We start from the raw sequence: 12,148 nt of genomic DNA on the forward strand, positions 1-12,148 counted from the left end.
CGGAGCTCGACGCAGCCACCGAGGGGCCGCTCACCGTTATACCCAGAGTCAGCGCTGCGTGCTGAGGTCCCCGGCTTCTTCATAGGTTTTTCCGCTGCGACGTCTCGATCTTCACTCGCTTCCCCGGCTCCTGCGGCAGGAGGGCATCAGGGCACGGCGGGCAGGGAGCGCTGGGCCGCGGCACCGGCAACCGTGCACTCACCTGTCGCCATTCTCACCAGAACGAAGTGAATTTCTTGCCGAAAGCTGACACCGCTGCGGGGAAGCGGGAGAGGCGTGAGGACGGCCACGTCCCCCCAGCGCGCCCCGTGCCCGCGGTCCCCAGCTCAAAGCCATCGGACTTTGGAGCTCGCGCATCCCCGGCCGTGGGAGCGGTGCAGCCCGACAGAGGCTCCCGGCCGCCACCCCTGTGCCGCCCAACTCCATCTCACCGCGGCGACGTGGTGGCGGCTCTCACCTTCAGTCAGTTTGCCTGCTTGCTCAGCTGCCCCTCCCGGCAGGATTTTGGAGAAGACGCTTTCTCCCTCCGCTCCAGGCTGCCCCGTGGCTGTGCCGGTGGGGCCACGCGTCCCGGCCGCCCTCGGGCCAAGCTTGCTGTCTGCTGGGAGACAAACAAGGTGGCCGTCAGCAAAGGAGGGCCCCGTGGGGCGACCCTCAGGCAGCCAGCACCGGGGGTCTGGTCGCTGGCTGTCGTGCACTGACCTGCTGCTCCTGGGGGCTGGGCTGCAGGTGCTCTCCCAGGCTGCTGCGGCACTTTCGCTGCGGGTTTGGCTGCGTCCGTCTGCTCCGATTTCAGCTGCGAGGCAGAGGATGCCTGTCAGCTCTTGCCCTCCTGGTGGGCATGGCAGAGCATCCTTCGGGACCACCCGTTCGGGTGCACTTTGCTTCACGAGGACAACCCCCAAGTACGGCGGGAGCAAGACTCCACACCCCAAAAGAGTCAGGGGCATAGGGATGTCCCCTCCCGTGGGCACCTGGGGCGGCACACGCTCCGGTCCCCAACCCTTCCCCAGCCGCAGCAAGCGGACGCAGCAGACCGGGGCTCACCTGTGGCGCTGGGTGTCCTCCCGGCTGTGCGTGCAGCGTGGCCGCCGCCTTGCCCGTGGGCTGCCCTGTCCCCGGCTGCTGCTGCGCTGGCCGGGCCGCGGCGGGTCCCTGTGCCCTGGGCTGTGCCGTGCCCGCCGGCTGAGCGCCCTGCCGCGCCGCCGGCTGCTGCCGCGCCGCCTGCTGCCCCGCCTGCGGCTGCCTGCCCGCTGCCTGCTGCGCAGGGGCCGACGGCTCTGGCTTCTGCGCCGGGGAGGGCGCCCCGTGCGGCTGCGGGGTCTTGGGCACCTTCTGCGGCTCAGCCCCGTGGTGGCGGGACGGCGGCGCGTACTCAGAGGCACCGGGGCCGTACGGTGCCGAGGCGCGGGGCTCGGGCTGCTGTGCCTTCTTGGCGGCGGCTGGTGTGGTGTGGCCACGGGGCTCGTGGCGGCCGGACTCCCGTGGGTGCTGCTTGGCCGAGCGACGCGGCTGCTCGTCGTGGCGGGAGGACGCGGCGTGGCGGCCGTAGTCGCCGTGGTGCCGGTGCTCGCGGTGCTGAGGATAGTCGTCGTGCTGCCACGGGTCCTCGTCCGGTGGCTCGTCGTAGTCGTGGTAGGTGTGCTTAGCCGGGGGTCTCTTCTGCGAGGAAGAGTGGCCGCCGTAGTGCCTTACTCTCTCTGACCGCGCTTCCCTGGGCTTATCAAACCAGTCTGTCTCCTCCTGACCCAAATGATAGGCTTCAGAAACCAAAAACAAACGACAGTCAATCTCTCGCTCCGCAGGCGGGAACGCAGCCCGGGCTGAAGCCATGCAATGAGGCAGGAGAAGGCAAGCAGCTCGTCACACACACAGGGGACAGCCCGCGCCGGCAGGGACGGGACGGGGCACCGCGCGAGCGCCACCGGCCAACACCAAACACCCGGACAAGGACTGGAAAGGGGGGAGGAAGGCACGTGTCAAGCAAACTGAGGCCGTGAGTGTCTCTGCGGACGAGCATGCCCCGGGGAAGCGCCATGCTCTGGGTGCTCACCACCACGGGTAGCCGTTACCTTCGCTGTCTGAGACAACGCAATGGGAATCGTCCATGCCGTAGCCCTCCTCGTGCTTGTACGAGTGGTTCCTTGGCACGTCTTTGATGTGCTCTTGCACATCAGGCAACGAGTGGCTGGAGCAGAACTGGGAGCAGGGGTCCCCCGCTGACTGTGGGCCGGGGCCCCCCATGGAGCGCGACCCCCCCACCGACTTGCCCAGGGGACTGATGGGGCTCTCCTCCTCGGAGGGCTGCGTGCGGACCGGAGCCCGGCCCCGGCTCTGGCTCATGCCGAGGGATGAGGGCTTAGAGCTGCCCTTCTGGGACCGTTCCACACCCTCCCTCTCGAAGGACTTGCTGCGACCACCTGCGTCACGTCCGGAGGACTTCTCCAGCCCGTAGCCGGAGGAGCGGGTTCTGCCACTGCTGGAGTAGACCCGCTCCTCCTCATCCACCAGGTCCCGGCTGGACACACCGTAGTACTTCTGCTGCTCGTATACATTCTTCTTGAGGCCATAGGTGATCTCATCCTGCAGCTTCTTGGCCCTGGAGGCCACATTACTGCTGCTGACCGATGTTGTCACTGCGTAGGAGGCCAAATCTGACTCCACGTCTTTGGCTTCTTCAATGGGGGAGAACTTAGAGATCTTCTGCTCCATGCCCTGCTTCCTGTGCTTGCTGCGCTTGGAGGACACAACGGCAGGTGCCAGGTTCTTGGACGAGTGCTTCGGCAGCGCCATGCCAGAGCCGTGCTTGTCTGCCCGTGAGGAGTGCCGGTACTCGCTATCCCCATAGTAGTAGGAGGAGCCCGCCGAGCTCCCCGACACCCTGCCATTGCTCTCCCGGTGGTAGCTGTTCTTCCCACGATGGTCAGGGCCGTGGTGGTCATAGATGTCCTCCTCGGATTCCTCCTCCGCCTTGCTGTAGCAGCACGGCCGGCTGGGCCCCTCGGCATCCAACAGCTCGCTCTTCTCTTTGCCATGGCGGCCGTTGGCGCCTGTGCCCACCGGCTCCACTTTCTGCCCGTCCACCGCCGGGCTCTCCTTGGTGAGCTCGCTGATGTCCTCAATCATCACGTAGTTCCGGGGAATGTTCTGCTCCAGGCTGGTGTAGAGGGACTCAGAGGAGAAACTGGCCGAGGGGCCCTGCGTGACACCGGTTCTGTCAGCCAGCCGGGCTTCAGGCGCCTTGTACTGCTCATAGCTGCTGCTCACCGCTGCCGCACCAAGGGTGACGTCAGGGACAGCAGAGGAGCTGGTGGCCGCGCTGATGACCTCGTAGTTGGTGGGGATCTTCTGCTCCAGCTCGGCCAGTGAGGTCTGCCGTGGCTTCTGATGTGCGTCTGACGGGCTCTGGTAGAGCGCAGGCTGCGCCGCGGGCACGCTGGCTGTGCCAGCAAAGGTGCCCTGGGCTTGGTAGGGGTTTTGGGGCCGGAAGCCTGGCTGGGCAGGGGCACTCAGCTCTGGGTAAGCGGTGCCAGGGGCTGGGAAGGTGGCGGGCGAGGCGAAGGCGGGCAGTGGGGCGGGCGGCAAGCCATCCTGCGTGGTGCTGGCAGTGGGGAATTGGGGTGGTTGCGGGCGCGTGGCAGGGAAGGCGGGGGGCCCCGGTGGGGCCGCATAGGGGTATGCACCGTAGGAGGCAGCAGTGAAGTCGGGGTACTGGGCAGTAGGCGCGGGGCGCAGCCCGGTGCTGTCATAGGTGGCGAGGCGCAGGCTGTGCAGCTCGCTGTCGGACAGGTAGTCGCGGCGGTCGGCCAGGCCACGCAAGTAGGGGTGGTCCCGCGTCCCTCGGTCCTTCAGCAGTGACTCCTTGCGCTGCGTGATGCCCAGCTCCAGGTACTTCAGCTTGGCGTCGATCTCCTTCTCCTCCTCGTCCAGTTCCGCCTGCTTCTTGCGCAGCTTGGTCGACTCGTGCTCCACCAGCTTCAGGTCGCGGTCCAGCTCCTTCAGCAGGCTGGCCTTAGTGACTGGAGCCGCAGCAGGAGCCTTGGGGGCCAGGCTGCCCAGGTAGAGCTGTTGGGTGGCTGGGCTGCCCAGGGCCACGTGGGGCTCCTCGGGCGGTGGGCTGGGCAGTGTGCGCTTCACCTTGCGTGCCAGTGGGCTCGACTGCAGCGTGCCCACCTGCAAAGGCAAGGGGAGGCCGTCAGTGGTGTGGTGGTGGACCCCAGCCCCCCAGGGTCGAGTGCCCCGCACATGTTCCCTCATGCCTCAAGTAAGCAGCGTTTACGTAAAGCCGTAATAAATAGGATGGAAGTAACAGGCAGGGCACTTTCTATGAATAATTACCAGGAGTGGCAGCGAGCCAAGTGCCAGGCTGGCCACGGGAATGCCAGCAAAGGAGCACGGCTAAGTGCTGCACAAACCCCTGCATGCTCTGCAGCAGGGCTGGGAAAACCGGCAGCGGGGCGGTGGTGTGGGACCTGCTGAGCTGGGAGCTGTCACGGAGCTGTGTTCCACCACTGCACCCTGCAAAGTGCAGGTCGTGTTTGGGGATGCTGGACAGCCCGTCACCTGCCTGCCCTCCTCCCCTTTGCTGCTGCGGTATGGAGGGGTTTTGCCAGGTCGTGCCTCAGTTTCCCCACCTGCAAAGTGCAGCTGTTTGCGGATGGGAGTGTGAGCTGCTGCACCCCAAAGCTGAGCTGTGCAGGAGAGGGAGGGCACCCGCTGTGGGATGTGAATACCCAGGCTCCTGCCGTGGTCACGCCATGCTGCTGTGCAGCACCAGGGCTCCCTGAGTGCCTGCAGACCTGGAGGAGCCACCCGCTGCCTGCTCAGAGGTGCAGGGTCATGTGTCCATGCATACAGGCTGCCATCAGCTGCTGCGGGGAGCTGACCTTTTGAAATATTAATTGCTGCAGCACTAATGAAACTGAAATGGCCTGAGGTGCCTCCTGGGGCCGTTCTCCAAGGGAAAGGTTATTTATTGCAGGACAAGAGCGAGTCGAGTGACTGCATCTCTCCCGCTCACTGTGGTGAGACATCACCAGAAAGGATTCAGCTCGAGCCAGCCTGGCCAGGCACACACAGGAGGATGCAGCATGATGACACGTCCGTCCCCAGCAGGGTGAGATGTCCTCTGAGCTGGGACACAAAGTGCCATCATCGGGGCGGGCGCCCGAGCATGACCCCGCACGCACGTACCTGGGTGCCTGGGAGCAGCGGGTGCTGGTAGAGGGAGAACCTGTCCTTGCTGGCCTCCTCAGAGGTGGGGCTGATGGGCTTGGGGTCGGACAGGGAGCGCTGCATGGTTTTGATGGGACGCGGCAGCGTCTGCTGGCGCTGGGCTGAGTCGGTGAAGTGCTTCTGGGGCGGGACGTGCGCCTTGTTGAGCCGCTCACTGGTGGCGAAGGAAGACTCCAGCAGGCGGTGTGGGGACAGCGGGGACACGGGAGAGTAGAGGACCTGGGGGGAGCGTGGAGGCTGGCGGGTCACCAGCTGGGAGAGGGAGTCAGCCGGCAGGTGGGACTGGTACCCGATCTCCAGCGGGTCTGGCTTCTTCTTCTCAAACTTGCCCAGGGTCTGCTGCCGGACGGCGTGGGGGTCCAGGGGCCCCGTGCTGACCATCTGCATGTTGGTGGAGTAGGGGGTGATGGTGGTGGGCACTGTGAGCTGGGGCACCACGATGCCGGGCTGTGGGGGCGGCTCAGGCTCCGTCTGACAGGCGAGGCTCTCGCCCCGCTGCGTCTTCTCCGGGGCTGAGATGTACTTGATGATCTCCACACGGGGGTCATGGGTGGTGATGTGGATGGAGGGCGAGACGCGGAGGAGCTGGTCCGGCTCAGTCTGCACCGAGCAGTCGCTGATGGTCTGGATGCCAACGCTGGCCACACCACGTGCTGTGCCGTCTGCCTTGCCCTCGGTGCTGGCATCAGCATGCCGTGAGGGCCGGGAGCGCCGGCGTCGCACGGGCTGCTCCCACTCTCCGCTGTCCTCCTCGTCTGTCTGCACGCTGCAGTCGGTGCTGCGCCGCGACCGCCGCCGCCGCGACAGCATGTACCGCTCCTCGCCGTCCTCCTCGTCCGTCTGCACACTGCTGTCCGCCGTCTTCCTCACTGTCTCCTTCTCATAGGCGTCCCGCAGCCGTGGCATCGAGTTCCTCTTCTTGATGCCCCGTCCGGGCTCCCAGGACTCCTCAGCCTGCAGTGACATGTCCGAGGCTGAGCTGCTGAGCGGCCGCTGCGGTGCAGGGTAGCGTGGGCCACCAGCACCTTCAGGACCCCCAGGCAGCACCTGGCCGGCTGGCGTCCACCCGTGTCCATTGTGCATTGGGCCCCGCGGCACCTCGGCGGGCCCCTCGGACGGGCGGCTGGTGGGCTCGGCACCAGCGGCGGGGAAGATGGTCTTCTGCCTCTTCTGCTCCTCCAGCTGCTGCTGCAACTGGTGCTGCAGCTGGTGGATGTGCTCGAGCTGCAGGCGTTGCTGGGCCAGCTGCTCCCGCTGCAGCGCCAGCTGCGCGTGCCGCTCCTCCTGCTGCTGCTGCAGCACCTGCTGCTTGATGCACTGCAGTTCCTGCAGCTCCCGCTGCACCAGCAGCTGCTCCTTCTCCCGGTGCCGCTGCAGCTCAGCGCGCTCCCGCTCCAGCTCTTCCTGCAGCCGCAGCTGCCGCAGCTTCTCCAGCTCCACGCGCTCCCGCTCCAGCTGCAGCACGTGCTCCTGCTGCTTGCGCTGCCGCTCCTCCTCGCGCTCCCGCTCCTCCCGCTGTACGCTCTCCGAGGCCAGTTTGGGCGCAGGGGCTGCCTGCCCACCCTCCTTGCTGCCTGCTGCGGGGGGCTCGGTGCGGGGCGCTGCTCCTGACACCTCTGCTCTCTGCACACCAGTGGCGGGTGCGGCGGGGGCTTTGGCAGCGGGGCCTGTGCCTGGTGCAGCACTGACCGCCTTGCCCAGGTAGACGGGTGTCTCCATCAGCGAGGAAGCTGGGAGGCGGCTGGGGGCTGGGTACCGGTAGAGGCCCTGCGGGGCCAGCGGGACACGGGGCGCGACGACAGGCACCCTGGCCAGGCTGGCAAGCGGGACAGCGGCCATGCCGGGCGGGCCGTAGGGCCGGTACAGCCCGCGCAGCATAGGTCGCAGCACGGAGGCTGGCTGGGTGGTGATGGGCAGCGTGGAGGCGATGGGTGTGTTGATGGTAGAGTAGATCATGCCGTCGGCCGCCCGCACGGTGGCAGAGGATGGAAACATCTGCCTGACGGCACCCAGGCGCACGCCGGGCACGTTGTACTGTGCCAGGCCGCTGAAGCCCTGCCGTGTCTCGGGGACAGACGGGTTGAACATCCCACTGGGTTTTGGAGCCGCGGCACCCCCAGGCTGGGCTGGAAGCCCCCCACCGCCAGGGCCATAGGACATTGTGTCAGGGCCATTGGCGTGCCGGGCCCCATACTGGTGGTCCATGGAGTTGAGTGCAGCACACATGCGGCTGATCTCACGCGCGGTCGTAGCACTGTAGTGGGCCAGGCTGGATTCCTGGAAGCTGGCCAGATCCCCTCGGGGTGAGTAGCGGTAGTCGGAATAGATGTTGGAAGCTGAGCTGTACCTCCGCATGGGGAGTGGGTGGCCCAGCAGGTCAGCGGGCTGGCGAAGGTCAGAGAAGGAGCCATACTGCAGCCCTTGGCCCAGGTACCCACCCTCAGCAAAGCCGATGCTGTAGGAGTGCTTCATGGTGCTCAGGTCCACGGCAGCCTCATGGAAGGGTTGGTCCCCCTTCGGTGGGTAGTAGTTCATGCCGATTTCTGACAGGTTGGTGTCCGACATGGAGGAATAGAGCCTCCCAAAGGCGCCGGTGGGGTAGAACTTGTTCTCCTCATAGAGTGCGGGTGCCGGCTGCTCCCGGTATGGGAAGGTCTCTGGCATCTCTGGCTCCCTGCTGCCATACAGGGGCCCACTGGCCTTCCTGCTGGGGACTGTGTCTGCAGCCTTCTTCTCTGGCACCTTGGAGGTGGGATTGAACGCACCAGTGCAGCTGCTGCCAAAAGGGAACTTGTAGACCACATCACAGCAGGCCACCTGACTCTCCGCCTTTACGCCTGTGAGGTCTAGCACGTTGGCTGGAGGCTCTTCCTTCAGCACTTTGGTCACCGGGCCGGCCGCCACGTCCTCCACCTGCACCATCATCACCTGGGACTTTTTGCCGCCCAGGGCAAGGAGAGGGCTCTGGGTCTTCAGCTCCACCGGCACCGCACGGTACAGCTCTGAGCCCTGCTCCTGCTGGAATGGCTGTTGAAGGCCACTGACACTATGCGCGACACTGGTCTGCGTGATGAGCACATCCTTCTTTACCATTTGACTGGGCAAGCTGTACCTGGAGAACTTCGCTTGGGGAGGAGCGGGTGGCTCAGGCTTGCTGGTGGGTGCAGGGACGGCTGTCCCACTGGCTCTGCCAGCACCCGTCTGAACGCCCTGCTCCACCTGCTTCACCTGTGCCAAGCACACTGGGCTGCCAGCCCCCTGCCCGAAGTCCATCCGGCTCTGGAAGGGGTCTCCATAGACCACAGGCTGCTTGGGCTGGGAGATGAGCATCGGGGAGGCGATGGCGAGGCTGGTGGTGCTGGAAGCTGCAATGATGGCATGGGGCTGCTCCTGGGCGTTAAGGTTGATGATCAGGGGCTGGATGGCTGTGGACTGCCGGCTGGGGATCTGGTCCAAGGTTAGGCAGTACTTCCTGGCCTCGGTGGCCAAGGAGGTGAGATCCATGCCTTGGTCTGTTATGATGATGGGAGCAGACTTCAGAGCAGTGCGCAGGTCCACAGCACTGCTGCTCGGCACCTTGGGCCCCGGCTCCACACGGGAGGTGCCGGGGATGGAGGAGATGCGGCACAGCGATATGTTCTCTGCCGGTAGCGCTCCCCAGCTGTACAGCCCCGTGATGCCATCGGGACCTGAAGTCACAGGCACCTTCTGGGCTGGGTCCTTCACATGCTGCGCCCGGATGAATGTGGCCAGTGGCTGCTCTGGCTCCTGACCGTACCCATGGGCTATCACCTGCCGGCTTATCCTGGTGGGGGATGAGACAGGAGATGCAGAGGAGCTCGGTGGCTTGGTCTGGCTGGCTGCGTCAGCTGCTAGTGTGATCAGCATGAAGGGCGCATCCTGTGAGGACTGCTGCCGGGTCAGGCGAGGCGAGCCTGCCCGGTGTGGTGTCTGTGTCCCCTGGGCCACCATGGGGGAGGAGGCCGAGGGGCCGGTGGTGGTGGGGACATCATAGGCAAGGAGGGGGCTTTGCGTCTGTGTGGAGAACTCAGCAGTGGACTTGGCGGTGGGACCAGAGGGCGCAGCAGCTCTGGGGGCGGCGTGAGTGGGACTCTGAGTGGGAGATGTTGGTGAGAGCGGGGGGCTGGAGCTCTTGAAGAATGAGTACGTCTTGGCTGGTGGGGGCTTGCCATCACTCACCGCTTGGAGCTTCTCCCTGGCCGTTTGCACGCTGGTCTCCACCCCCACCTTGCTTCGGGTGATGTCCTCTGTCTGCGAGCCGTAGCTGATGGTGCTCTTCGCTGGGCTATAGCTCCTGGCGGGTGTGGATGCAGCCTCTGCAGAGCTGTAGATCCGCGGTGTGCTGGCGGGGCTGGCTGCCGCCGTTGTGACCGCACTGGTACCTTTGCTATAGGTGTAAGGAGCTGTGATGGGCTTGGAAGTCGGGCTGGGTGCTGACGGGGTGCTCTGGAGCTTGGCCAAGTCCTGTCCCTCTTTGGCAAAATGCTGTGTTACCCGGACGTCGGGAACCACCTTGCTGCCCTCAGAGGTGGAAAAGGAAACAGGAGCAGAGAGCTGCGTGGGGCTGGTGCCAGGGGTGAGGGGCCCCCCATTCTGCTTCATTAGCTCAGCATACGCACTCTCGGCGTTCAGAAAGTGCTTCTCCTGGTACGGTTCCTCCTGCCCTTTCTTCTTATCTCCCTTCTCCAGAGCCAGGTCAAATGAGGAAGACTGGTGCATCCTGGCAATGCTCTGCGAGGTCTGCAGGATCTCCTCATACACTGCACCAGGCTTCGACAGGGAACTCGAATAGTCGGGTTGCGAGGAGCGTGTGGGGCCACTGTCATAGCCATATTCATCTGCATACTGGTACTGGAAGCCGTTCTGCCCCTCGGTGCTGCGGTATCCAACCTGCTGGTAGGTGCTGCCATAGGAAACGTCCTGCTGGGCCTGCTGGACCTGCTGCTTCTGCATCATCTCTGCCTTCCTCATCATCTCCTCGTAGGCTTCCTCGGCGCTCTTGAGGGGCTTGCTGGCGGGTTGCACACTCTCCACCTTCTCTGTGGGGGAGTACAACGACATGAAGGTGGGCAGGTTGTACTCGCTGCCTGACTTGTACAGCTTGGAGGTCACGGCGTCAAAGCTCTCAGCCTCTGAGTCGATGGAGGGCGAGTACTCGGAGCAGGAGGAGCGGTGCAGCTCCTCCATCTCCGCCGCCTGCCGCAGCTCCTCAGTGGGAGAGGCGTCCTCGATGGGGGACAGGTTGCTGGGGGGGGTTTTGGAACGCTCCCTCCTCCGCTGCGCCCTCAGCTCCTCCTTGTCACGCTTGGTCTTGCGTGCCGTGCTGCGGATGCGCTGCTGCTCCACCTCCCGCATCTTCTCCTGCTCCCGCAGCAGCTCTTCTTCCTCCCGCAGCTCCTCCTCCTCCGATGAGTCCTCAATGGTGGGCAGCAAAGGACCATGCGAGCGGTGCCGAGCCTTCCTCTGCTGTTTCACCTCCTCCAGGCGCTGCCGCCGGCTGGGGCTGCTGTCGCTGTCCTCCTCCAGGGAGGAGATGGAGGTGGGTGAGGTGCCCGAAGTGTAGCTGGGTGTGGTGGCTGGCAGGGTGGATGAGTACTCACCACGGGATCGCTCCTCAGGCGAACCCGTCAGGCTCTCCATCTCCAGCTCGGGCTCCCTCTCCAGCCCAGCGTCAGCCTCCTGGCTCACCTCCATCTCCCTGCCATAGCCGGTGGTGCTGTTCAGTTCGATGGTCTTGAAGCGCCGCAGGCCCCCCTGGGTTGTGCTCATATCCTCGCTCTCTGCTGCCTCCAGCTCCTTCCTCTCCTCCTTGTAGAGGCCACCGGGGCCATGCGGTAGGCGCCGCTTGGCAGGGGAAGGCTCTTTGCCTTTCTCCGCCTCGGCTTTTTGTACACTGTACTTGGAGCGGCCGTAGCCCTCCTCCTCCTCCTCCTCGAGGTTATCCTCCTCCGCGCTCATCTCCAGGATCTGCCTGCGCATGAACTCCTCGTCGGCCACCTCCTCCCGGCCCTTGGGGCGTCCTGGCACCGGGGAGAAGCCCCCCTCACTGCTGTCCTCCACGTAGTCGTGCCGCAGCTTGCTGCCGAACTCGTCTGAGGACTCCACACTCTCCCGCTGCTCCCTCTGGTTCTCCCACTCCAGTGAGTCCTCGTCCTCCTCCAGGATGTCCTCCAGCTCCTCGTCTGAGTCAAAGGCTTCAGGGGTGATGGAGAGATACCGGGGGCCGCTGCCGTTGCCGCTGCTCCTCCCGCGTCTCCGAGCCCTTGCTGGGCTCTGCTGGGGTCCCCCGCACCTCCAGCAGTGGCCGCATGCTGCTCTCCAGCTTGGTGAGCTCGGAGGGGCTGGGTGGGCTTTGCCCTGCCAGCCCAGTGCCGCTCAGCTTCTCCTCCTCCTGCTGCACCAACCCCGTGATCTCACTCTGCGAGCTGGAGATGCCATCTGAGGAGTAGCCAGTGTCGCTCAGGCTCTGGGGGCTGCGGGACAGGTCCGGGGGATAAGGCTTGCCTGCATCCTGCAGGTAAGAGGGAGCACGGCGTTAGGGTATGTGAGTGCCCCAAGCGGGAGGGGACCCTGGGAACCCCTCCAGCACCACCCCACCTGACAGCAAATGCCAGAAGGCTGCCTAATGGCAATACCTTTAATTTTCTTTGGCTGAGAGACCCAGCGATGGCTGAGCCCTTGCTGTAACCCTTGGGATATTTACGGCTGTGAGCACATCCCTGGAGAAGGTGACAGGAGCTTGGCCTCAGGCAGCACTGGGAGCATGGCACTGGCTCTGGGTGTGGGCAGGGAGCAAGGGGCTGGCAGCACAGCCCAGAGGGCACAGCCAGGCTGGTAGCAGTGCAGGGCAAGCAGCCTCTGAAGGCAGTTTAATTTTCCCGATGGACAGGCC

The 12,148-nt window shown here is 64.9% G+C and overlaps 1 protein-coding gene across 1 annotated transcript in view; it reads right to left on the reverse strand.

Annotated features, from left to right (window-relative positions):
• BSN (bassoon presynaptic cytomatrix protein) overlaps positions 1-12,148 on the reverse strand; it is a 56,375-nt gene that overhangs the window by 1,069 nt on the left and 43,158 nt on the right. Inside the window, 8 exon segments of the mRNA XM_040646520.2 lie at positions 35-130; positions 203-255; positions 458-598; positions 703-796; positions 1,048-1,760; positions 2,073-4,173; positions 5,194-11,478; positions 11,480-11,767. Of these exon segments, the coding sequence (XP_040502454.1) occupies positions 215-255; positions 458-598; positions 703-796; positions 1,048-1,760; positions 2,073-4,173; positions 5,194-11,478; positions 11,480-11,767 (9,663 nt within the window). The 3' untranslated portion in view covers positions 35-130; positions 203-214.

This window comes from Gallus gallus, chromosome 12 (genome assembly GCF_016699485.2).
Source record: "Gallus gallus isolate bGalGal1 chromosome 12, bGalGal1.mat.broiler.GRCg7b, whole genome shotgun sequence".
Lineage (NCBI taxonomy): Eukaryota > Metazoa > Chordata > Aves > Galliformes > Phasianidae > Gallus > Gallus gallus.